The sequence below is a fragment of the Lissotriton vulgaris genome, chromosome 5 (assembly GCF_964263255.1).
Source record: "Lissotriton vulgaris chromosome 5, aLisVul1.2, whole genome shotgun sequence".
Lineage (NCBI taxonomy): Eukaryota > Metazoa > Chordata > Amphibia > Caudata > Salamandridae > Lissotriton > Lissotriton vulgaris.
Window position 1 is genome coordinate 788,646,134 of NC_141693.1, and position 26,548 is coordinate 788,672,681.

General features: G+C 41.8%; 2 protein-coding genes across 2 annotated transcripts in view; one reads left to right on the forward strand and one right to left on the reverse strand.

Annotated features, from left to right (window-relative positions):
• Window positions 1–26,548, forward strand: part of LRRC20 (leucine rich repeat containing 20) — a 1,555,127-nt gene that overhangs the window by 1,223,032 nt on the left and 305,547 nt on the right. The window lies entirely within an intron of this gene.
• Window positions 1–26,548, reverse strand: part of LOC147711568 (ropporin-1-like) — a 183,741-nt gene that overhangs the window by 39,963 nt on the left and 117,230 nt on the right. The window contains exons 3-4 of the mRNA XM_086920210.1: window positions 17,210–17,371; window positions 5,395–5,570 (exon numbers count right to left, since the gene is read on the reverse strand). Coding sequence (XP_086776336.1) covers window positions 5,395–5,570; window positions 17,210–17,371 — 338 coding nt within the window. The remainder of the gene's footprint in view (window positions 1–5,394; window positions 5,571–17,209; window positions 17,372–26,548) is intronic.

Consider the following 26,548-nt stretch of genomic DNA (forward strand, 5'->3'; position numbering starts at 1 on the left):
TTGTTGTAATGTTCCTTTTGTGATCTTGTTAGCTAGGCTAGCACACGGGGCACAGGGAGGGTACTTTTCCTCCTTTATTTCTTGGACCGGTATGCTCCAGTCATCAAAGCTTCCTTTTTCCTGCAGAAACATTTTTGGGAGATTGCCATTTTTCCTTGCATCTATGTTGTATTCCTGGCTATTGTTCTTGTCTCCAGCTTCATGTTGGATACTGAGGAGATCTTTGCTTGTTATTTTTTTATAACAAGGGAATTATGTTGGAAGAGCTTCAGGATGTTTGTCCTATTGAGAGTGTCATGCCTACCCCTTGACCTGAATTGCGGACAGAATATTGGTTTATGTGATGTGCATTTATATGTGAGGTGTGCAGCCTTATTTTTGTCTGACTGTCGAAGTGTGATTCCTTGCTGGCTGCCCTCCATTGTTTGATCTTGAGGTTTCTTGCATTCTGGTTACCAATTTGTCACTGATATATGTTGTTTGAGGCTATGGGGCTCTTCCTGCTTATCTAGACGTTTTTTGGCACAAGCTGCCACTGGTATGCTAGAGACCGATTGCATGGTGTTTTGATCTGCCTGAGATTGCCCTTGTGAGTTGGACTGCCCTGGTGTGAAGTCCTGCTTCAGTGTTTCCTAGGGTAGTGAACTTCCAACTTTAATTTGTTTATTTGTCTTTTTCCCAAATATTGGATAAAAGATTTTGTTTGCTGCTTCTTCTACCTTTGATGTTTGCTCCCTTGTGTGCTGTGACAGGGCATAGGGGTGCTGTCCCCAACTTCTTGCATGGATATTTTTGTGTGTCTGTTGCCTTTTCCTTAGCCTTATTTTCGCCCTAAGTTCATTGTGGCATTTTCCGTCTGTTCCTCCCCTGCGTCTTTGGCATTTACTGTCTAGCCACGCTTGAGGTTAAGTTTACACACTAGTCACCAAAACCTGTCTTGAGCGGGGTGGATGGCGGGCTTAATGAGAGCCCTCCCCAACGGTTAGGGCAGGGTTTCTCTTTGATGTTCTGGGGAAATACTCAGTAAGCGTCTTGGTCTGCTGCTTTTGTTTGTGCTCCATTTTCTCACCTTACCTGACCTATGGGATGTACGGCACAATCATGTGCCTGGTGGGCCTAATGTTCCTGATTCCCCGCAAACTCCCATCCCCTAGGGGTGCTGGTTGTCCATCTCAGGCCCCCTATTCTTGTTTGGTTTCTTGTTTGGTACCTCCACTTGCTCCTCATCACCATTGCCGCTGACCTCCTTTGTAGGAACACCCTGTGGACAACTAAACAACCCGCCACAAAGCAAGTTCTCGGCTTCACAATATTGTACACCTGCCTTTATCTCTTCTGCCGTGGATATGCCTCTGGGTACTCTTCAGGGAGCTTATTTGGTACGCCTGAGTGACTCACTGAACCCCGGCCAGTGGCCGTAACTGTAGCTGTTAGCTAGCTGTAGAGGGCTGGCGAGAATGCTGACAGTCTACCCACTTTCCTGACGAGAAGGGTGTGTAACTGGGAGGGAGTATGTGGCTGATTGATGTTGGTATTGGTTAAAACAGGTTTAGATATTGGGACTGGTGAGGGATAGTGGTGTAGCTAGTGAAGGCTATGGTGCTGGTCCACATCATCAGTCTCTCTCGCTATTTGTGCCTTTCCCCCTGTGCCTTCCCTTTCTTCTTGTTGCATGTGAGCATGTGCAAACGCTGTGGATAATCTTCTGAGGCTCTGCCAAGGCCTCACTGTAACTCTTCACAGGTGCTGTGGGCCTCCATGGCCTCCATAGATCAACCTAGCCCTTCTCTAGGCCTTCTGGTCTTCTGGAATTGCTGCTGGAGATGTTCCCCCGTTTGAGTTGGAGTGATGGGAGGGCCCAGGCAGTACTGGAAGGTGTTGAAGTGGATTTTGACTGAAGGGCATGGGCTAGGGGGGCGGGGGCTCACGACCAGGGGGCTCAACCAAATTCAATTGCTCCACTGTCAATGCCATCCCCTGCTGCCACTGGTTTGACTCCATGCACCCTGCTCCATCTGGCCTAGGCCCAGCTGGAATCGAACAGCTAATAGCTACAGCTCTTTCTCACCTCTCTGCCAGGCAGTACCGAAATGCTCCGGCATGGTTCCAGTCCAGTACGGCCACCGCTCCCCTGCATTGCGGCCTCACCCTACTCTGCCCCTGCTCCACTAACAGTACAGCAGAGGCCAAGGGAGCAAGCCTGTGGTTGTGGCTCACATGCCACCACCATTAGACAGCTGGAGCGGAGAAGCAATAGGAGCTGTGTGCAGGAGCCGCAGGTGTTTGTAGCACTGAGAGCAGGAACAGGTGAAGGTATGCCGTCTCTGTCTGAGTCCTCCGTCCAGATATGTCTGAGTCATGTGAGCGAGCACGAGTGAATAGGTTCTCAAATCTCCCTCAGTGAAATCGCTGAGCTTCACTGTTTACTCTGCTCTCTCATCCACCCTTCTGAGGAACACACCACAAATATGCAATATATATGTGCACTTAGCACTACATATTTTGTGTGTCCTAACATTAATAATGTAAAGGGTTACACTTAAATTCAGTACTGAAGTGCATTCACTGTAGTACAAAAAAATTAATATACTCTATGTGCCTTAACCTTATTAAAATGCAATGTAGTCTTTAGAGATTGGATAAAACCATCCTCATACTATTAACTTATATTTACTTCAGGCCCAAAAAAGATTAATTTAAACGCGTGCACTAGTGTTTTCATATTCAAATTTATATTGTAGTTCTTAGTCACATTTATACTCATGTATTCAAAGTTACATTACATTTTCTTAAACTGAAACATGAATCTAGTTCTGAATTTGTGTGTTGACCCTTTTTCATTTATTTGTAGTTATATGTGCACAAAATGAAAAGTATTAATGTGCACTATTGAATAATGCTTTAAGTATTGACATGAGTAGGCCTATTTTTCTTTCTGCATAAAATACTGCTTTTCCTTTTCAAAATGTCATTTCCTTGCAGGAACATTGACATGGTTTGTTAGGCTGAGAGTTAGATGTAACACTTTACTATTGATAGAGAGCCTGGGAAGAGGACCTTGACAAAGAACATGGAGAGCCAGGGCATTCATTTACAGTTCCTATTTAGTAATTTATCAAGGAGTTGCAGGCACCCAAGGTCGATATTGTTCACAGGACTGGTCTTGGAGAATCCGCTAATGTTGCAGCTCACAGTGTGAGAATGGAAAGGACAATGGAGCCTCTGATGGTGTGAACCGAGAAGATGTGTGTGATATTAACTGGCGTACCCATAGGTTGATGTTGGCACTTTCCCCTTTGGAGTTTGAGAGGTACAGACCTCTATGTTTTCTCCTTTGATTCTTTGCTGAGTGTGGCTTTGGCTAACACTTATTTCCCTATCCCTAGACGACTTTTTAAATGTTGAAACCTTTTCAAATTTTTCTGTTTTTCAGCATTTTCCCAACTTTTTGAGACCCCTTTAGATTTAATCTCCCTTGATGGTTTAGACTCTAAATGAAATGACTTTAAGCATTAATCATGTTTAAGAGAGAGGATCAGAGACTCTTCTTTGAGCACCAGATTCTTCTGTTACTTTTCTGTATTGCTGTGACTAAACTTCTTGTTTGTCTCATGCTGACACACTTGGACTTCTTTAGGAGGTTTGGCTATCCCTGTTGGCCTGTAGCTGTACAGCATGGTATTGAGATTCATATACATTATTCTGACTATTAACTTGTAATAAAACCTTTTAACTTTATTCTCTGATTCCAAGTTCTTATTATGGGGCCAGATGAATGACACCGTTACTTAGATATGTTTGACTCCCTTCCCTCACATTTGACGAAGAAAAGACCTATTGCAGAATCAATGGGAGGAGGTTTGCCCAGTGCTGGATCAGCTTTAAACCCACAGCTAGTATCCGGCTATAGGTCAAAATATTGCATACCGAAATATTGTTTAGCATAAATATTATTTTCCTAAATATTGTTTACACTGATATTGTCCAGTTGGGTGTAATAGATTTTATTCTTTATGTTAATGTTAATGTTAATGAAATTTGTAGAGTGCACGGGTGTCTTGGCGCTGAATGGCTTATGAACCCAGATGGAGTGATATTTTAGTTAAAATTATTTAGTGCATGTTATTTCTGTCAGAAAATATTCTGACAATAGTGGTCTGGAACCACTCCTCAGTAACTCAAACCCACCCACTGAAACAATGAAAAGATTACCTTTTAGTAAAATACTGATAAATAAAGAAAATGCACTACAGTTGTGTGATGACAGTAGATAAAAAAGATGCCTTTGTCTGTACTTGATGGCATGTCTGGGGCACCGCCTTCTATTGAGTAATGTGATCCCCCACCTTACATTTTTGGATAAGGGAAATCGTGGTGTTATGAAGTAGACTCAAGAGGCAGATGAAACCCTGCCGAGGCAGCAGAGTGAAAGTGAAAGAGGCAAGGTATAGCCCCATAAAGTAGTGTGACCATCTCACTCCAGACTGTTTCCAGTCCTGGGCATTTAAACTTCAAATCATTGATTTCAGGTCTAATGATCTCAATGAAAACTAACCAAGGCTACAACACCCAGAATGAATTTGGTGGTAACAAGTAAGCCCAGGATTGAAAACAGTGTCTGTAATGATATGGAGAACAGTGCCTGGGTAGTGGTGGGGAGGTAGTTTCTGTTTCATATTTGCCTTCGGCCACCGTATTATTCTAGTGCAGTTTAAATAACGTATTGTAAATAAAATGACTATGAGTCAAAGCAGCCTTTACAACAGGATTCATGGGATCCGGTGGCTCACTATAGTAATGTTTTGTAGCTTTGATTTTTTTTCCTGTGATGGATGAACATTGTCGAGCAAGGACAAACCATTGAGTAATTGTGATCACTTTCTATGGTAGGTGTGTTGCAGAAATAACAATTGCTTGATGTCTGCTGATCAATTAGAAATAAATAATATGAAGGTCATTGACACTTTGCAAATGGATATTCCCTCTCATAGGGTCACAACAATACCACCTTTTGGAGGTTAATTGTATTACTGTTAGCACATTGCCAGGTCTGCCCCTTTGCAGATTGTTGTTAATAGCTGTTTAAAAATTCCCATTCTGCTCATTAACTACGCGAAATCGTGATTTTGTTTATAAAATGTTGATAAAATTATGGAAAAGTACAGAAATGACTTGAAATGGGCTGCCTGTATTTCACGTAAAATGTTCATGATAGGGCATACCCAGTGTAACAGAGTCACGCAAGATACTGCAATTGACTCATTCAAACCAATGTGACATTTTGTGAAGTTTTAACTTTACTAAGGCCTACTTATACCATCAATGGTGAGGAGTAACAAACTGCTGTTCTATTCGAGAGAGTAGTTCAAATAACAGAATATAAATGCTACTTACACCTCTTGTTGGATATATGATAGCATACGGTTAACTTGTGATCCTGAGACCTCTCCGTCCACATCAGCTAAAAAAGTGTAGAGAAACTGGAACGTGCTGAAGGGAATCCGAGGGGGCCCACACTCATGGTCGGAAGACAAAATTTCGCATGCAATCTTCAGAGTTTTGGCGATAGTCTGTTGAAGAAATAAATTCACAGGGCATGACGTTGCTGTACTGTTTTGTAACATTGCCTGGAACACTCAAGAGAATGTCATTGTCCACATTCAATGTTTGTGTAACAGACACACCATGAGCTATCATTCAAAGCACCTGCTAACAAAGGGGCATATTAGCAAGAACCTCGTTAAAATGATCCCCGTTTTAGAGGCAGGAAACGGCTGCTAAATCGGCGATAATGGGCTTGCCAATATGCGTTATAGAATTCCAGTGGAAGCCCAGGTTAGATGTCTTGCACATCTATCCTGGGCTTCTATTGGAATTCTATAACGCATATTAGCAAGCCTATTATCGCCATTTTAGCGGCATTTTCCTGCCGCTAAAATGCAGATAATTTTAACAATGTTCTTGCTAACATTCATCTTTTATCTGATGATGGCATAGATTTATCATGTACTGCAACACATCCGTCTACGTCCAAACGCAGAACATCTGTCAGATTTTCCCTGAGTCACAGATGTTCGTTATGTGACCCTCATGTGCTTTTTGTATCACAGAGTAACTCGTTCCAGACAAGTACTGACTAACAGATCATTCATGTATTTAATACTCTGATATAGGCACCTGGAATGTTCAGTGATAGACACACAGTAAACTGCAACCTTTCTCATTGTTAGCAGTAATAACAGGATGACCTTCCTATACAGTGTAGGAAAGTCCCCCTATATGACCATTTAACTCTACCAGCTGGGTTGGGTGGGATAGGATGACCTGATATTTCAGAGATTACATTCAGAGCTTCTTTCAATTAATTATACACTTCTGGGAAGCACAACAACACATTTAGGAAGGCCCATAGTATGCAAGGATTCAGGGGTATAATACATTCCTTGAAGAAACTTAAAATATTAACCTAAGTCTATAGTTGAAAACAAAGCATCTGCCTGTTTGCAGCAGAACACTGTAAAACATTGGGTTGTTGGTTGACTGGAGTGTGATCCCTGGTCAAGCAGCAACCACATCCTTGTCAGGGTAAAGCACAAGCAAACCCTAAATTGTCCTATGCTCAGTCCCCTGGTAGCTTGGCACAGAGCAGTCAGGCTTAACTTAGAGGCAATGTGTATGGTATTTGCGCAGAACTTCAAACCGTAGCACAGTGAAAACGCACCACAAAAGCAGTTGCCGCAGGCATGTCTCGCGGGTTGGGGGGTCACTCAGGGAGGGGGGGTTTAATTTAACAAATAAAAAAAGACTTACCATTCTGCCGGCCAGGCCCCATGTTTTCTTGGCTCCTGCTCCTTCTCTCCTACCTCCTGCAGGCACAGGAAGCAGGCAGCCAGGCCTCCTCCGGACCGTGCCCTAAGCCAATCACAACGCTGCTTGAATGAGACACGGCCCAGCCAGGGGTTTATGGGGAGGCCATGTTCTCCATTCAGCCTGCGTTGCAGACCGCATGGAGAAGATCAGAGTGTGCATGACTGGTTTGGGCAGGCCCAGAGGGCCGACTAAACAGTCATTGCATCCTCAGGAGTGAGCATACCACTCCACCCCTGCCCTGTCTGCAACCAATCATAAAATAGTAATAACTGAAAGTCATTACCATTTTATGTTTGTGCTTCTCTCACTATGGGAAAGCAGTGGGGCGACACTCCTCTGCCTTAGTAGAGGAGCCGCCCCTGCACAAAGGGATCCCACGACAGGTTAGAAAAATAGAGTAATTTTGAATAAATAAAACAAGAACAAAACAACAAAAACCAATCAATAGAATCACAGATATTACATTTTTAAGATTTTAGTAAGAATTGCACCAAAATCACAAAATGCCACATGTGGATATCTGTTTACTCCATAGCGGACATAGTCACAAATTCAAGCCTACGGCAATTGAGAACGGGCAGGCTTCAGGGACCCAATTATGTCTTCTGAACAGAGTACCTTAGATTCTGGTTTGCAGAGCGTTGCTTGGATTGGTGTCTAAGATGTGTCATGAGGCCAAAGTGATGTGTCTGCCTCGAGGTGCGGTGGGGTTGCAGTGCAAGGTCCTGCGTTGTCGTCAAAGATCCTGTTGGTGAGGGCTTGCGAATCAAAGCCCGGGTAGGGGATGCAATCAGCAGTCAGGGTGATGCGTTAGTTCCTAGGAGCTGAAAGGCTGCAATGTTGAACCTGGTGTCATTGTTGAGGCTGCAGTCGATGAGAGATGCAGGACCTTGCACCAAGGATGCATCACACAGAGGTAGATCTGATACGGGCATTAGCTGCGATGCAGGTCTTGGCAGTGGCTCCGATCCATGCAGCAGTAGTGATGCATTAGATCTGCTCGGGATTGCAAAGCAGAGGAGATACATCGGTTCTGTTGGATCCATTGAGATTGGCAAGCACCTTAGGCCACTTCCAAGGTCTGTGGTGGCACCACTTGGCAGGGAAGATTCACAGATGGCAGAGTCCAGTTACAGGTGCAAGGTGTTGGACACCTGTTGGGTCCCTGAGGCTTCAGATCAGAAGGCCAGCCAACTAGGTATTTGAGGGGTTCTGGGTTCAAGAGATGCAGGTCCAGTCAGTGTCAGCAAGGCAAGAGGGCAACAAGCAAAAAGGCAGCAGTCCTTCAGATCAGCAGTCTAGAGAGTGGTTGTCCTTTCAGCAGCATGTCAGTCTTTCTTCCTGGCAGAGTAGTCACAGGTCCAGAAGTGTACTGAAGGATTGGAGTTTGAGGTCCAATATTTATACCCAGTTCTGCTTTTCAAGTGAAGGAGAAGCTTTTAAAGGCTTCCCTTTGAGGTGCACAGATGCCCTGCCTGCCCTAGCCCTGGGCTACCTACACGGGGTGTGCAGCCCTTTGTGTGGAGGCAGGACACACCATATTCAGGTGCAAGTAGGGCTGTGCCCAGCTTCTCCCTCCCATCCTGCCAGTGATAGCTGATCCATGCACACCTAAGCTTCATATTCTGTGTGGCTGTCTAGGAGGAATACCCAAAGCCCAACTGTCAACTACGCCCAGTCACATGACCCAGAGAGAGGATGCAGCCACTTTATTGGCAAATGTAGAAAAATGCCAAATTTCTAAAAGTGTCATTTTCAATATTGTAATTTAATATCCGACTTCATCATAAGTTAGGATTTTTCATTCCAATTCCAGAGACACCGAACATGAACTAGTTTACCTGTTCCCATTTGGAAACTATAGCTTATTAAATGTAATAAGGTAACTCTAATGTTATCCTACAGGAGTGGTAGGACATCGCTGTAGTGAACAATGAATTTAAGCGTCTTTCACTACCAGGACATGTAAAACTTAGAAGTACATGTCCTACTTTTGAGATACATTGCTCCTTGCCCTCTGGGCTGTCCATGGCCTACCATAGGAGTGACTTACATGTTCTAAAAAGGAAGGGCTGGGCCTGGCAAAAGGATAGTTTTGCCAGGTTGAAATAGTAGTTTAAAACTGTACGCACAGGCTGCGATATGTGCTGCAGGCCACTAGTAGTATTTAATTTACAGGCCCTGGACACTGGTAGTGCCACTTTACTGGGGACTTACAAGTCAGTTAAATATGCCAATTGGGTATAAGCAATGTTACCATGTTTTAAGGAGTGAGCACATGCATGTTAGCAATGGTTAGCAGGAATAGAGTGCCAGTATCATAAGGCCGGTTTAACAAAAAGGGGTAACCCTGTGTCCTTCAGAACCTGGGTGTGTGTGATTAAACAAAAAGTGGTTCTGTCGGGTGGCTAGACAAATTACTTTGAGTAAAGGCTATGTTAGCTCATATATGATTGAGAAGAATGATAATCAATTACATTCAAATACACCTCTCTGAGAACAGATTTAGTTCAAGGTTTTTATGTATGAAAAAATCAACATTGTAAAACAATGGAATTACTTCATTCCAGTTCAAATTCAACAACAGTTAAAAACAAGTGAAGAGTGACTGTTGGTGAACACAGTGAATAGTGAAACAAATTAAGTGACACTTATTTACAAATCTATACAGTATTGTACATGAATAAGTAGGGAGTTTTTTTTGGGTGGGAGGAGGGTTGGTACAGAGTCTTTGGTTTTGGTGGTCAGAGTTCTGAATGGGTACTCCAAGGACACAGATGGTTACTAAGCCCGTTCCCAAAGATTTCTTGACCAATGATGTGCGTCGACGTTTCGACCCTTGGGTGCCCCAGTCGGTGGTCACGGCGGGTCATTATCAAGACAGGGGGAGTGGGGGGGACGGGGGGTCACGAGAACACAGGAGGGAATAATCACACCCTGGAGGAAAGCCTGAGGTCAATCCCTTGGAGACGGAAAAACGTTCCCGTGGTCGATCTGAGCACTGTCAGTGAATGTATGGAGTAGCTCGAAGCTACTCCATACATTCACTGACAGTGCCACCGACTGGGGCACCCAAGGGTCGAAACATCGACGCACATCATTGGTCAAGAAATCTCTGGGAACGGGCTTAGTAACCATCTGTGTCCTTGGAGTACCCATTCAGAACTCTGACCACCAAAACCAAAGACTCTGTACCAACCCTCCCCCCACCCAAAAAAACTCCCTACTTATTCATGTACAATACTGTATAGATTTGTAAATAAGTGTCACTTAATTTGTTTCACTATTCACTGTGTTCACCAACAGTCACTCTTCACTTGTTTTTAACTGTTGTTGAATTTGAACTGGAATGAAGTAATTCCATTGTTTTACAATGTTGATTTTTTCATACATAAAAACCTTGAACTAAATCTGTTCTCAGAGAGGTGTATTTGAATGTAATTGATTATCATTCTTCTCAATCATATATGAGCTAACATAGCCTTTACTCAAAGTAATTTGTCTAGCCACCCGACAGAACCACTTTTTGTTTAATCAGTATCATAAGGCCAGCAAAGAGGAGATCAGCAAAAATAGTGGGGAGTGAAGGCTAAAAGTGTGGCGGAGGACCACCCCAAGGGTGACAGTTGTGACAAAATTCAATTGGTTATCAGTGAGTGATGGGTGTATGTCGGCCACCCATTTTTGCCTTGCTGAGGAGGAGCATATTGGGGTCTCTGGTTGCACTGCTGTATATATTCTAGAAATTAACATCTTCAGTGAAAGAGATTAATTATTTTGTCTAATGGGCTAAATATCAACAAGGAAGCTAGGAAGAGTGTGCTTATTGTCTGGGGAAGTCTCCTGGATGCTGTAGTACTGGAAGACATCTAGGGGTGTATGGCTCTCCAGTTCATTTACTGCCTCTCAAGAAAAGGATAGTTTGACTATGTGTCACTTAATGTGTTCATTGGCAATGACTGAAGCTGTTGGGATGCTTTCAAGTCCAGTGTCGAAGATAGGTAGGGTAAGTGCAAATAGCAAGCTCAGTGCATATATTTTTCCAGACTTCACTCTACCCTTGAGGCTGTCCAATGCTCATATCATGAATTTTGCTGTGTCAATTACACCGGTGGAGCAGCTAGCTGGAGATTCAGTAGTAGTTATTAGACACTGTGGTCATATGGAACCAGCCTCCACTGCAGTATGTGGTTGAAATTGTGTGGGGAAGAACCAGTAGTGAATGTACTGTGCTAGTTCATTCACACAAAAAGTTTTGTGCAATTTCAGGTGCAGATAAGTCCCCCTGTTAGAATGATAACATTAGGATTTCCCATTTCAACTTTGGCTGCTTGCCAGCCCCAGCAGGTCATATTTAGAGGTGGGCAAAACTCACTCTGCGGAATTCCACGGAGTTACAGAAAAACTCGGTGAGATTCTGTGGAATTCAACCAATGGGCAGAACATATGTAGCTTGTGCTGCTTAGGCCGCACTTTAGCACCAGTAGCGCGAGTAGTGCTGAAAATCAGTGCGAACTGCACCATGAGTTGCACAAGGGCAGGCAGCCATTCAAGCAGATTTTGCTGCCACTCGAGTAGAAAATTTACTTGAGCAGCTGCAAAACCTCTTGAACCATAGTCCTCTGACTGCGACGGCTAGCAATGCTGGCGATCCCCCACGGTGGAAAATTGCACTAGAGGATGCCAAATCTCATTTGCGCTTGTCAGCTTGCATATTCTGGAACCTCACTGCAGTAAAATTCCTCTATGTGGCGATTGGCAGCATTTATCCTGAACTACATGTTAAAGGGTAAAGCGGAGGTGTCAACATTCTGCCTATTCCGCAGGCTGAACAAAACATTCCACCCACCTCGAGTCATATTCCATATTTATCTATAAAAATGGCTTTGGTGAGAGGAATAAGTATGTTATTGAATAAGTTTAGAAGTTTGTGTCAGAGTGTCATGTTGAATAGTCCCAGCCTGCCAGCGAGCAATAAAGTAGTTTAATCCATTTTTTTTGTCTTCAGTGTTCTTTATTGCTACCCCATAGCTTCACTGCATTACTACTAACTACAGCAGACCTGTCTTCAAAACATGCATCACCAAATAATTCTGTTAGTTATAGTATCAGCTCTTACTTCTAAGAAGAATAGATCCCATAGCACTTCAAATCTGACTTCGGAATTTTAGTACAAGGTCTTGTCCTAGATGTATGATAATTCCCTACTTACAATAGGCATATTTACACATTGGCCCCACCCCGGTGGTTCCTGTAACCACATAGTGACAAAGTGGCAAAATAAATCCATCCATATAATTCACACCTAATTCACCAACACTAGACACCCTTCCTAGCCTTCATCATATTCTGCACCTGCTGCATCACCAACAAAGCACTACCAACCCACACAACAGCATATCTAGAGGAGATAGACTTTATAATGCAGTGTTTTTTCAACAACATGCCTTTACCATGCATACCACGCAATGCCTTCAACATGCATGACTTTACCATGAATATGCCTTCACAATGCATGCCTTTAGGTAAGTATATTTAAGGTAAGTGAGTTATATATATCTATATATATATAGTATATATGTATACAGATTGGGCACAGACTCCAGATAGCGCGTTACTTTATTTCATTTCACAATCCATATGACGCGTTTCGGACTTGATCACATTAGGTAAATGAGTGAGATATATATATATATATATAATATATCTCCAAAGATAATGCTGAACTCCGAATACTTCATTTTATTTTATTTATTCAAAAAGTCCTAAAAAACACCCTTAGTAACCAATACCCTTACCCACCCATAAACTAGCACCCAGTACCCTAAACCCTAAGGAAGGAGTCTTTTTTTTTTTTGTGAACCTTTATTAGTAGTACAAGAATTTACAAGTATGGGCCTACAACCATCCCGGCCGGCCGCTAAGCAGAGCAAGAGTACAGCAAGCAATATGGAAAATTATAGCAGTTCGAAATCCGGGGACATAAAAATACCAGGACAGATCTTGTAATCAGATGTACAAACTTGAAATCAGGAATTGAGAGGTTCATTTTCAAATAAGGAAGTAAAAAAAGGGGTGCCGCACAGTCGTACACGGTCCTACAATACTGCGCGCAAATAAGGATATCTACAAACAGTACAGATACGAAGGAAATATCGGGGGTAAGACACACAAAGCAGGAGAAATGCAGGCACAACCCCGGCACGTAGCGAGTCTAAACCCCAACCCTCAAAACTAAACATACTGCAGGGACCATGAACGGCGACGACACTAAAAAGAGAAGAAAGACTAAAGGGCCATAGAAACAAATACCGAACAAACACCAACCCCCCACTCTGCACACCCGCAGAAGGCCATGGCCCACCCCCCAGCCGCGTGCCTGTCGCCCTATTAAAGACCCGAAATATAGAAAGAGAGAGAAAAAGAGAAAAAGTATAAGTGGAGGAGGGCCCTCGGTCTTGCCGCCCGTCCCCGCCCTTCACCCCTACACCCAGGAAAATCCCAGAAACAAAGTAGAATAGTAATAAAGCACATCAAGTCCAGGCCACAACAGCGATGAAATCCCGGTCAAACATACCCACTGCACCGCCAGTCAACAATAAGGCCAATAGACTCTGAACCACATCATCCCTGACCCTGTCTGGCTAAGGAAGGAGTCTTGATAGACAAATTTAAAATTGAGAAATATAAGGGAAAAAGAACTAGGATAGTAGTGGACACATGTCTTCCTCTCTGCTCCATAGATCTGGCTGCTATCATTCCAGCAGTTCAGAAATAACCTTAAGACTTTCTACAAGGAGCACATAAATGGTTACCCATAAGGACTTTAGCAAACTTCCCCAACATTAAAGGTTTACAACAAAAACAATCTTTATTCCCCATCTATATCTATTATAAAATGTCATGAATTCATTTCTTACTCACGCTTTGGTGGAATCCTTACTTACCTTACTCCTGTGTCATCACACTGCTGCTCTAGCTAGTATTGAGCTGTATAAATATACATAAACGATGTGCAGTACTGGGCTGTGCTGCTATACATGAATTACTATATATTGGTTACCTGGCCAAGGATTTTTTATTCATTGGTTCAGTCCTACAAATTGGTTGGAGGTAGAAACCTGTTTCAGGAGCTACCTCAAACTCCACATGAATAGACAATTGGAGTCCAAAGCCAGCTGTGATCCTGAAACCTTTATAGAGACACATATTCCATTCCTTTTGAATGAAAAAGAATATTTCAAGGTTGCTGATAGCCGTGATTTAGCTGGTGAGTGGAGTTACTAGATGAATTGGGATTGCAATATCCATGGTATTTCTGCAGATTTGTTGTCTTTAATCCTGAGACTCTGAGGAGAATGTGGAATTACCTAGGGAACGGGGCTGAAAGTACAGATTCCTCCTCTAATTTGTCACTTTCAAAGGGGCCCCCCAGAGACCCCCTAGTAACTCCTCAGTATATCTGCCTGCCTTGAGATTCCAGTGCCCCAGGTATCAGTAACTTCAGTGACTCAATTACCAAGGGAGATAACACGATCCTTATAATGAGACTCTAAATATTCTGCATTAAGGATTTAAACCGGTGCACTCCCGGTTAAGAGGCCTGATGTAGTCCATTCAGATGAAGGCAGCTTTCTGTCTATTTATTGTAAACTAAGAGCCCCATTAGGATGTCGGGCGTATCACCACCGCCATGCGGGCGGTGGCGATCCGCCCGACATCCTTCCCATCCCGCCACCCATTTCCCCCCGCCACCCATTTCGCCCCGCCATATTACTATGGTGGGGGGACCGCGGCAGACGGAAAGACAGTCCGTCGCTTTTCCGCCCGGTCAAGGAGTTGCCCGGGCGGAAAAGAGTTTCATATGGTGGTGGTGTCTGTTAGACACCGCCATCCATATTAGGGTGAAGGCGGGGACATGCCGCCATTGAAAAGCATGCCTAAATGTCTTGTGGGGGCCTGTTGCGGGACCTCAGGGACTCCAGGGGGGTGGGGGGTGCACATGGGGAGTACCTATGGTACCCCCCTGCACTTCACTGTACAACGAGACAGGCACCGCACAGTGCCTGTCTCGTTCTGCATTGAAGTGCACAATGTGCATTTTTTGCATTGCGGCGGGCGGTGCTGAAAGCACCGCCCGCCGCAATGTTAAAAATGCAGGATGCGCCTGCCAATGTGGCGGGCGCATCCTAATGGCCCTTAGGGCGGGTGGTCCAGTTTTATGTCGGGATGGCGGGCGGACAAAGTCCGCCCGACATCCTAATGGGCCCCTAAGTGTGGACTGTGCTCAGTAGACATAATCTATTCCAGTAGTGTGAGTGTTGTTATTATTATCCATCTCTGTGTTTTTGTAGGTCCCTTAACACCCAATTTCAGTCCACATATACCAAAGGTATCTGCCATTGCTGCTGCATTGTTCGACCTGCCAGAATAAGAGGCCCTGAGCACTTAAAAGATTTTGGTTCCCCCATATATATTGAATTCAAAATGCAAACAATACATAAACGTAAAATCACATTTTATTTTTCGAAATGGAACAAAAGTTACAGTATAATGGATTTTTAATTTTTTTTTGTATATTTCAACTTTATTTATAATTTCAGCTGCACCATTTACAGTTTTGCACCACATGGTTCAAAATCCGTCAATGGAAAATTTCTGTGATGCCCCCATCCCTTGATGCCCTAAGCACATGCTTATTTTGCCTAATGGTTAATCCACCCCTGACGAGTCCACATATAGTGATTGCCGGCTTAAACATGCAAGACCTGGTTAAACTGAAGTGCCAGTTTCCTGGCACCTGCCGACATCTACTCATCACTCATCACTGCTGCAATTATCACCAGAAAGAGAGCCGGCCGTCACGAACACTGTTGCATTCCAACACTTTGGATGTTAAAGTGGCGTAGCTGCCAATTGCGACTGTTAATGGCCTTCCTACTTGACCACTACTAAGTGGTTTGTGTTGCAGCCTTCAGCCAGGTCAACACGCGGTAAACCTGTAATTCCCTGCACAGTTTAGTACCCTATGGGGGTCTAAATTAGGGTGACTACCTCCCTCACAAATTATTTCGACACTCTTTCCAGTAGTAAACGTTCGTATGATAGCATAATCATTCTGGATGTTGTCTTATTTTGCTTCCATTCAGCTAATTAGACGGGTAAAGCTGAAAATCACGAGCTATGGGTGAAATATTCCAGACAGGAGACCATCCGTGAAGACCTAGGGGCAGATATACAAGGAACTGACGCATCTGCATAGATGTGTTAGTTTCCTTGCGTCAACTCCAAATGTCCTTGCACCACCATGGATGCGCTGTATTTACAATACAGTGCACTATATTGCGAGAAATTATAGATGCGTAAGAAATTCTGATGCATCTGTTGGAGGAAAGGTGATGCATTGTTGGAGTTTGTCACAAAAGTGACGCAACTCCAGCAATGCGCCAGAAAATATAGGTAGGTCCTATGTAAAATGCCCTGTATCAATCCATACACCTAGTCTGTGCAAGCGTAGGAATTTTGACGCAGTGAAGGCATAGAGTGATGCAGGGAAATCTTGTAACTTTCACTGCACCAGTTCTACGTGGCTTTTTGCATGGGAACGCCTACCCTGCATACATTATACCTCATGCAGGTATAATGTGATGCAGGGCTTTACAACGTGACACATCTCCCTAGTTGCATCACACTGTAAATGGCCCGCAAATTTTACGCAGGTGCTGCGTCACAAAAGTGAAGCAACGGCAGCGCAAAAGTGATGCAAGGGGCTTGTAAATCTGCCCCCTAGTCTAGGTGGGTAATTAACGCACATCCTATTCAGGCAATTAAACAGCATGTCTTTTTAGTATTCTCTTCTCAGAAAGCTCATATAGAGTGCCGTACTGAATCCTGAGATGATTCTGAGAAGCCATAAAAATAATACCGCACAGTATTACCACAGGATTTATTATTTAAGTGCAAGAAACGAACAATGTTATGCTGTTCGGTGTGTACCACACATTTTTCGAATGTTATGTATATAATTACTACTAGGCGTTTTCAGACTGTTAAAGGTCACAAAAAGTCGGTGATGTGATGTAGAATATCTTGATTTCCCCAAATTTGTACTGGGATTGTGGCACATGTTTCCCTATTGGATCACTTTGAATGGTTATCTCAGTACAAATAAAAAGTTTAGCTGAGAAGGTTATTCAGTAGAAAGATCAGAAAGATTTTCCTGAACCAAAACGTTTACATGAATTTTTAGTAATCAGCAATCATTACTGAATGGCTGTTCACACTATTTTAAATGTTGCTGATTGTTAATGGGTAAACCTGGAAAGATGTTCATACTTACAACTCCAAGAGAACTGCATGCTAAGGCCAGGAATTTAAGCCATTCAATTTCATCTGCCAGGCGTCCGACATTCATGATGCTGTCAAAAAGGTCCACTGGAAGACTCAGCGTCTTCCACATCTGCAGCAACTCTTCTGACACTATGGTCAATCTGCCACCCACCTGAAATAAAAATATGGAGCAAGTATTAACAATGCATATGATGAAGGATAATTAAGGAATGGAGAGTCCACTCTTCCATCCTATGTGGAAGCACCTATTGAGGTATCTTACGAGTGGTGTTTGAAACTGTTTCCAAATTGGAAATTGCCTCTGTTAAGAAAAAATCTTAAGAGCACTGTATGACCACCCGTCTTACATCTGCCCTGCAGATCTCAGTTTGGGTCCAAACAGCTCTTTCTACCTGAATCAAAATTACTTTTTATGTAGTAATTACCCCTCAAAGTCTACATGATTTTCTCCAGATAAAACCATGAGAACTTTGTGAGAGCAACAACTGAAAAGACCTGGAGTGCAAGCAAGTGCCTTCCTTGTGCTGATAGAAAGTACGAAGCAGTGCCTACACAGGAATGCAGATGATGCCTTAGGGTACAGAAAACCCTCTGTTTGTGCAGTTTGGATGAGTGGACCACAGTCCCATGCGAGTTTCCCCCAGGGGACCAAACAATCAATGCACTCATGTTGATGGCTGGGTGGAGATTTGGTGGGGTCGGAAGTTGCACACAGATCAACCTCTATTCTGGTGCTGTCTGGGAGGAATAAACAAAGGCAAACTGCCAACTATACCTAGTCAGATGACCCAGGAAAAAGCTGCAGACATCAAATGATTAGGAAAGGAAAATGCCAATTTGAGAGCTTGAGGGGGTTTCACTACCAGGACACATAAAAGTACATGACCAACTTTTTTTAATACACTGCACCCTGCTATATGGGCTGTTTAGGGCCTACCCTAAGAGAGACTTATATGTATTAAAAAGGAAGGTTTAGGTCTGGAAAAAGGTTTATTTTGCCAGGTTGAAATGGTAGTTTAAAACTACACACACAAGCTATTCTGGTAGACCTGAGGCATGTTTAAAAAGGCTACTCAATTATGTGGGTGGTACAATAAGTTGTGCAGGCCTATTAGAAGCATATAATTCACAGGCCCTTGGTATACGTAGTACCACTTTACTAAGGACATATAAGTAGAAATGTGCCAATTGGGTGTAAGCCAATTTTACCATGTTTACAAGAGAGAGCACAAGCATTTTAGCACTGGTTATCACTGGTAAAGTGCACAACGTTTTTTACAAACCAACAAAACAGGTTCAGAAAACAAGGGGGTGAAGGCACATAACTTGGGGTGACCCTCAGAGAGGGCCAGGTTCAATACAGGCACTTCGGCATTTGCCAGCGCATCTTTGTTTTCATACATTTCGGAAATGCAGCCTGCAGGATGTTGTATGATGCCAACATATCCCTCTGTGCAAAATCGAATTGATGTGGATTGAATAAAGGTTAAAATCACCCATTAGTATTATCAAGAGATTTACATACATGTTATAGGTAATACTTAAATCAACTTAAAATAATTGCATTTGACTCGGATTATATTTCTGGTTCCCCAATATCACATACATATTAAGCACAATCACAGCTTCATGGCATACCAAGTTATTATGAAATTAATATCATATACTAGCAAACACTCACTTTTAGTATTTAGTTGTTTTAACTCTTGTGAGAACTTGGTGGAAATCAAGGTGATTTGTCACCTGACAGTTGCCCAGAACCAAAGGATCTTGCATGAGTATTAATTTGTGCAAAGCTATCACTCAAGAAATTACACCGGACCAACAGGTCTCTAAACAAATACTCATATTTCCTCTAACACATTGTTAAAACATTCAGAATCCAACAATTTATTTAAACTATGTACTTTCCATATGGAGCCCCTTCAGTCGTCTAGTGCCCTTTCATTCTAGTCTATGTCACTCATACTTATGTTCCCGCTTCCCAGCTTAACTCATGAGTTTGTGCAGTGGCTATGTGTAAGTTACTTCTTACCGCAAGCCTTTGGTTAATCCACACTCCATCAATGAGGAACACCTTGATTTGGTTATAGGGTAACCCTGCATGGGTATTTACAAATATATTTTCTTTATCTCTGAGCAACTCTTCATCTGATACTAGCCTTATCCCTTGGGCTGTTAGTTTTTTGTTTACAGGAAATATGATTTTAGTTTTACAAAAAGAGTGTAAAGCTCTACTCTTGAAATGTCTTTCCCTTTTCTATTGGAGACAAATGCTACTTGCTAAATATCTTTTGAGGCAATCACTATGAGCGAGGAGCAACATTTAAACCCTTGTAGCAAATGGGATCTATTCAGGGGTCTCCATTTACTATTTTTCTGTCTGCTCTGAAGAGGTCAAAATATCTTAGCAAGCTGTTATCTTTAATCTCATCTTATTCTTACAGAAGTCACGCTTTCTTAACACTCTTCCCTTTTTTTCTATATCCCTTCTTATTGGATAGTTATTAGTCAATCCCTTAAATTCTTTTCTCTTTTACCTAGGAGATTATTTTTATTTCCACCTGTTTTGCTTTGACTTCATGATTTTTTAAGTCAAATGCTCCTACCATTCTGTTTTTATTCATGAACTCCTTATCTATTTTCAGCTACTCAAGCTTTTCCAAATTGCCCTAGTCCTGTCCTACTGTGGCAGTTTTCTTAGTAGTCTCAATATTCACAGTTTTCCCTTTGCACTTCTTTTTGTCATTTTTATGGGTATCTGCTCTCTTTTTGACAATCCTAGGATGACTCTTTGTTGGGAATTTTATTTGTCTGTTTATTGAGAGCTTATTCCTTCTTACAATCAGTACTCGTCTTTTAGAGACATAAACTGAATGATTCATGACTGACCTCCCTCGCCCCTGGAGGAGCATAATTGACTTCTGCTTGCAAGTTTTCATTTTCATACATAATAGTACATAATTGGGCTTACCAGGTCTTACCAGGGCGGATATATAGACATTCATTGATTTCAGTTTGTGCTCTATTAATCTAAATAAAATGCTGCAGAACTTTAGGATGTCATTATTCAGGACTATCTTTTCAAAAATGCCATTTTTTCCCCCATAATCCAAGCTTCCACACTTGACCACATTTATGATCCTGGGCAGATTAAACATCTTCTTAATTGATGCAGCTGTTTTAATGTATTTTGCAGTGCATGTTATTTAATACATTTAATTACAGTAAGCAGTCTGTTTATGAAGCAGCAGGTCCAAGAGGAGAGTATGCAAGACGAAGTCAGTACAATTTGTTAGAGACTGGGTTGCAGTTGTCTTTCTGCAATAAAGCTCTTGTTTGTAAAGTATATATGTATGTATATGGTATTTCAGTGGTGAAAATCTAGCCAAAAGATAATGATTTCTGTTCATGGGCAAAGGCCCACTCAAAGGCAGTGATTAATAGGAGAGGCAGCTGAGTTGTGGAAGGTTAACACAACAGAATGAAGGCAGTCACCACCTGTATGAAGGACAGCTGCCTCAAGCTCAACTCCGACAAGACCAAAGTTCTCATCCTGGACCCAACTCCCTCCACCTGGTCTGACTCCTGGTGGCCCGGAGCACTCGGAACCTGCCCCACACCCACGGACCAAGCATGAAACCTTGGCATCATACTGGACTCCTCACTCTCAATGAACTGCCAAATCAATGCAGGCTTGTCCTCTTGCTTCCACACACTCCGCCTGCTTCAGAAGAGTTTTCAAGTGGATCAACAAAAGAATCACATTCAAGCTCCTCACGTACGCCTACAAAGCCCTCCATAATGCCAGTCCTGCATACCTCAACCACTGCCTCTCATTCAACACACCCAGCAGACATCTCTGCTCCACCCAACTTTCCCTGGCCACCATCCCACAGATCTGCAAGACCTCGGCCGGAGGAAGATCCTTCTCCTACCTCACTGGGAAGACCTGGAATTCTCTGCTTCAACGTCTCAGGCAATCACAGTCTCTGCCTCAATTCAGGAAGGTCCTCAAGACCTAGCTTTTTGATTGAGCAGTAGATTACCTCCCTCCCCCCACCGCGCCTTGAGGCCCTAATGGATGAGTAGTCGCACTTTACAAGAAAGCTGATTGATTGATTGATTGGTGAATGCAATCTAATGTAGTGTTCTCTAAAGAAGTGACTTTTCAACTCTGTCATGAATTAAAACGGCGTTAGAATGGTCCGGATGGATATGGAGATAATGTTCCAGGTCCTAGGTGCATAGATGGAAAAGGCCTATTGTCTTGTTCTATGTTTTGTTACAATTCTTAGTCTGCAGTCTGATTGTGTCCTGGCTGCTGGTATGCCGTGAACGACAAGAGATGGTATGCTTGGCTGCAAGATAAGCACGGGTGTTGGTTGTGATGGCTTTGTAAATGGATGCAGCTAGTTTTGAAGATGGGGCGACTGGCAAGGCGCACCAATTCCCATCAGTGTGGGGTGATGTGTATGTTTGAATAGTCTTCTTATAAAAGATGAATGAGTAAAGTGATGTTTTATTTTTTCCTACAGTAATGATATACTAGAGGTATTGTAGATTTAACTTTATATAAATATTCTTGGACAGGAAACCGATCTTTTATACTCAGGAAAAGGGACTGCTGATATGCATTCTTTTGCAGTAACATGAACTTTAGACGTGTTTACAATTTTGTTTAAAATGTAACTGCCTCAAACAAGATTGTATGGTACTATTTGGAGATCAGGAATATTAATTCCGGAAAACAGTCAAAATATCAAATTTTAAATATCAATATGGCAAAATATTGAGGTTAAAATACGGAGTGGACATAATATCGACTTTCAAAAATATAGTGGTGCAGAATATCAAAATGCAGGTAAGAAATATAATTTGTCATAATATCGAAGTTAGTAATATCGACAGTCATAATATAGGTGTTAAAAATATTGATTTTCTTTAGTGTTTTAAGTGTTAGTATATGTGTTAAAAGTATGTATTATTTTTGTAATGCATGTTTGAATATTTTTAAAGTAATTAATTTTATGTTAATTAATTTTTGTGTAATTTAATTCGGTAGCAGGTTGTGGGTTTATAGGGGAATAGGGTGGGAAGTAATTTAATGGTGATATATTTTTAAAGAATTATTTAGAATTAATTATTTTATATGTTAATTACTTTTTGAGTAATTTAAATTGGTAGCGGGTTGTGGGTTTTATAGGGGAATAGGGTGGGAAGTAATTCAATTGTAATTAATTACTTCATTATTTTATTAATTATTAATTTTGTATTTAATAATGTATATTGTTAATTAAGTTACTTAATTTATTATTAATTAATTATAAATCAATTAATACCAATGAATAATTAATTGGCAATTATGTTAATTGTGTTATTTTGTATTACTTAGTGATTAATTATATAATAATTATTATTAACTAATTTGTAAGTATGTTAATTGTGCACTTTTTTAGGAGTGGGTTGGGGTTGAAAGGGGAGTAGGGTAGGAATTAATTTAGTTGTAATGTAATTTTTATTATTGTTTATATTATATTTAAAAGTTATTTTATTATGTTAATTGTGTGAATTAATTTAGATTTGATAGGTATTAATTTTATTGTTGATTATTTTTAGTTAATTAATTAATTGTTAATTAATTGTGTTAATTTATTAATATTTTACAATATTGTAGGTGACGTTTATAGGGGAAAATTATGGGAGGTAAATTAATTTTGATTTTTTTCTTGTTAATGTTTACTATATTGAAGGAGTGGGTATACTAAATTATTCCCCTAAGCTATCCAACACTTTCCCATCTGTAACACTTGGTGGAGTGGGAATATTAAATTATTCTCACCCGCTATCCAATACTTTCCCTACTGTTGGATTCGCTGGAGTGGAAATGGTTATTTTTACCCTCTGCTATCCAACACTTTCCCTATTTTTGCAGTCACTGGGGTGGGAATAGTAATTTTTACCCACCCGCTCTCCAACATTTTCCCTTCTGTTGCACTCACTGGATTAGGAATAGTAACTTTTACCCACCCACTATCCAACACTTTCCTTACTGTTGCACTCACTGGAGTGGGAATAGTAATTTTTACCCACCAGCTATTTAACACTGTCCCTACTGTTGCACTCACTGAAGTGGGAATAGTAATTTTTACCCACCCCCACTATCCAACACTTTCCCTACTGTTACACACGGTGGAATAGGAATAATGCATTATTCCCACCTGCTATCCAACACTTTCCCTACTGTTGGACTCACTGGAGTGGGAATAGTAATTTTTACCCACCCACTATCCAACATTTTCCCTATTGTTGCACTCACTGGAGTGGGAATAGTAATTTTTACCCACCCGCTATCAAACACTTTCCCTACTTTTGCACTCACTGGAGTGAGAATAGTAATTTTTACCCACCCACTATCCAACACTTTCCCTAGTGTTGCACTCACTGGAGTGGGAATAGTCATTTTTACTCTCCCGCTATCCAACATTTTCCCTACTATTACACTCGGTGGAGTAGGAATAGTACATTATTCCCACCTGCTATCCAACACTTTCCCTACTGTTTGACTCACTGGAGTGGGAACAATCATTTTTACCCACCCACTACCAACATTTTCCCTAGTGTGGCATTCACTGGAGTGGGAATAGTAATCTTTACCCTCCCGCTATCCAACACTTTCCCCACTGTTGCACTCCCTGGAGTGGGAATAGTAATTCTTACCCACCCACTATCCAACACTTTCCCTACTGTACCACTCGTTGTAGTGGAAATAGTAATTTTATCCTTCACACTATGCAAAGTATTTTGCATTGTTATATTTAAAGTAGTGTAAAATATTTTTTTTTGTAATATTTATTTTTATGTTTTAAGCTTATTTTTTTTAAAATATTAATATTATAGGTTTATATATATATATGTAATTATATTTTAAATTATGTTTTTTACATTTGATAAATAAAAAGATTAATTATTTTTTAATATTATTAAGTTAATATATATAATAAAAAATAAAAATGATTTTTTTTACATGACATTTATTATTGATTGATTTTAGCGTGTTTTAATTATTTTTAAGTATGTTTTATTTAATTATATTTATTACTTAATTAATTTTAAGACATTTAAAAAAGTCGATATTTTAGCAAACTATATTATTGACAATGATATTTAGGGACCTATTAGGATGCCGAGCGGACTTAGTCCACCCGCCATCCTATCGGTGATGGGGACCGCCTGACATAAGGGCAGGGGTCCCGTGGGGGAGTATTAGGATGCACCTGCCACTGTGCCGGGCGCATTCTGCATTTTTAGCATTGTGGCGGGCGGTGCTCTCAGCAACGCCCGCCACAATGCTAAAAATTAATGTACCGCATTTACAAAAAGAAAGCGGCAGGCACCGCGCGGTGCCTGCTGCTTTGTGTATGCAAATGCTGAGGGGTACCACAGGTACCCTCCGTGTGCACCCCCCACCTCTCCTTCACTCTGGGGGCCCACAGGAGGCCCCCAAAGTGAAGACCGCATGCCTTTCCGTGGCGGCATTGCCACCACGGAAAGGCATCTGAAACAGCCCATCCTAATATGGCTGGCGGTGTCTCTTAGACACCGCCACCATATTAGACCTTTTCCGCCCCGGTCGCAAGGCGACCGGGGCGGAAAAGCGGCGGACGGTCTTTCCGTCCGCCGTGGTCCCCCCGCCATACTAATATGGCGGGGGTCATTTAGGTGCTGATGGCAGGCAGATTGCCCCCGCCAGGCCGGCGATGGCTACCGGGGGCAATCAGCCCGCAATCCTAATGGGCCCCCTTAGGATTCATTATTTTTGTACTTACCTGTTTGTAGATAGTAATTCGATATTCTGTCACTCGATATTTTCTCATCGATATTTTGGCAGCTCGATATTCTGCTCCTCGATCTTCTGTCAGTGATCTAATAATACCAACCTTCAATAATACCACATCCAATTCTTTGTCTCCTGCTACATTGTCATTGTAAGTATAATATCACTACTCTTACTTACACCTCCATTATTGTATTCATAACTTATAATGTGGTGATCAGGTCAATATAGCGAATGTGGTATTATTGTCATGGGATGGTAGCTCCCGTCTTCAGGCTAAGCTCGCGAGGATTTTTAACAGTGCTCTGCTGGGAGCAGTGCTTAATTTGAGCTGCAGGCAAGGGCCACTAGCACTGATTTTTTGGGGATCAGCATATATTTTTCCTCATCAGACATTCCCCAAGAGCAAGAGAAGGAAAACACTCAAATGGGAAAGAAGGAGAAATAGAAGGACGAAAAAATCGTCACCATGGGAGAAAGGAAAAATGTGCAAGATTGAGCCAAAGAGGCAGGCAGTGTCTGGCAGTGAACTAAAGTGGCCTGAGATGGATTCAGGACTACTGAGTCTTGGTATTCAGCACGCTCACATTTAACAGCGCAGGAGTTCTGAGCACTCTTCATTTTACAATTTATACACTGGTTGGAAGCCAACAGTAATCAAAGAAAACAGGTCCCCAGGTGGTAAGGAGGCGTGTTAATCTTTCAAACAGTCAGGGACAGGTGTACTGGACTGGGAAGTCTTTATTTAGCCCCTCTTTCTGACCAAGATCATGCAGGTGCTGAAATGAAAAACCCAAGCTGGAATTTCATTTCTAAAAGGAACATTTATGGAGGTAGAATGTGAAACTCAAGTCAATAAATTGGCACTTTCACACGTGCCACTAAGAGATCAAACATTTGATCTTTAGTTAAGTGGTAGATATAAAGCGGGCCGTGGGTAACTCTGAGACTCCATGCAATGTGCTACTCTTTCTTTGACTGACCGTTCCCTAGCTGAGCTCTTTCCTCTGCCTGATTTGGACACAAGAGTTTCTGTCACTCTAGTCCTTACAATATTGAAAACAATGCAGTTCTTGGCTATACCAGTGCACCCTTTGTAGTTTCAAAATGCTGGAATGTAGCATCTGTTGTGAAGGAAGCGCAACGAAACGCGTGTGCTTCTAGGTGGGCGCAGAAACAGCTGGTTATAGAGTATGAGAAACAGCTAGTTATAGTGTATGCTCAGGGTGCAAAATGCGCAGAATTATGTAGCTCATTGACAAGGCGTCTATTTGTTGGTGAAAAAAAATACAAATACTTTTTTATGCAAGTATGAGTTGGAGAAAGTGTCACCATGATCACTTCACATCACTGTAACTGATGCCAGGTATAAAAAGAAAGTATCATGGTTTAAGTGCAGAGTTATTAACGCATTTTAGTGCTTTATGGGGAAGATTATGGACACATTATAGGTTATAGACGATAGAAACAGAGATTAAAGTATGCAGGCCC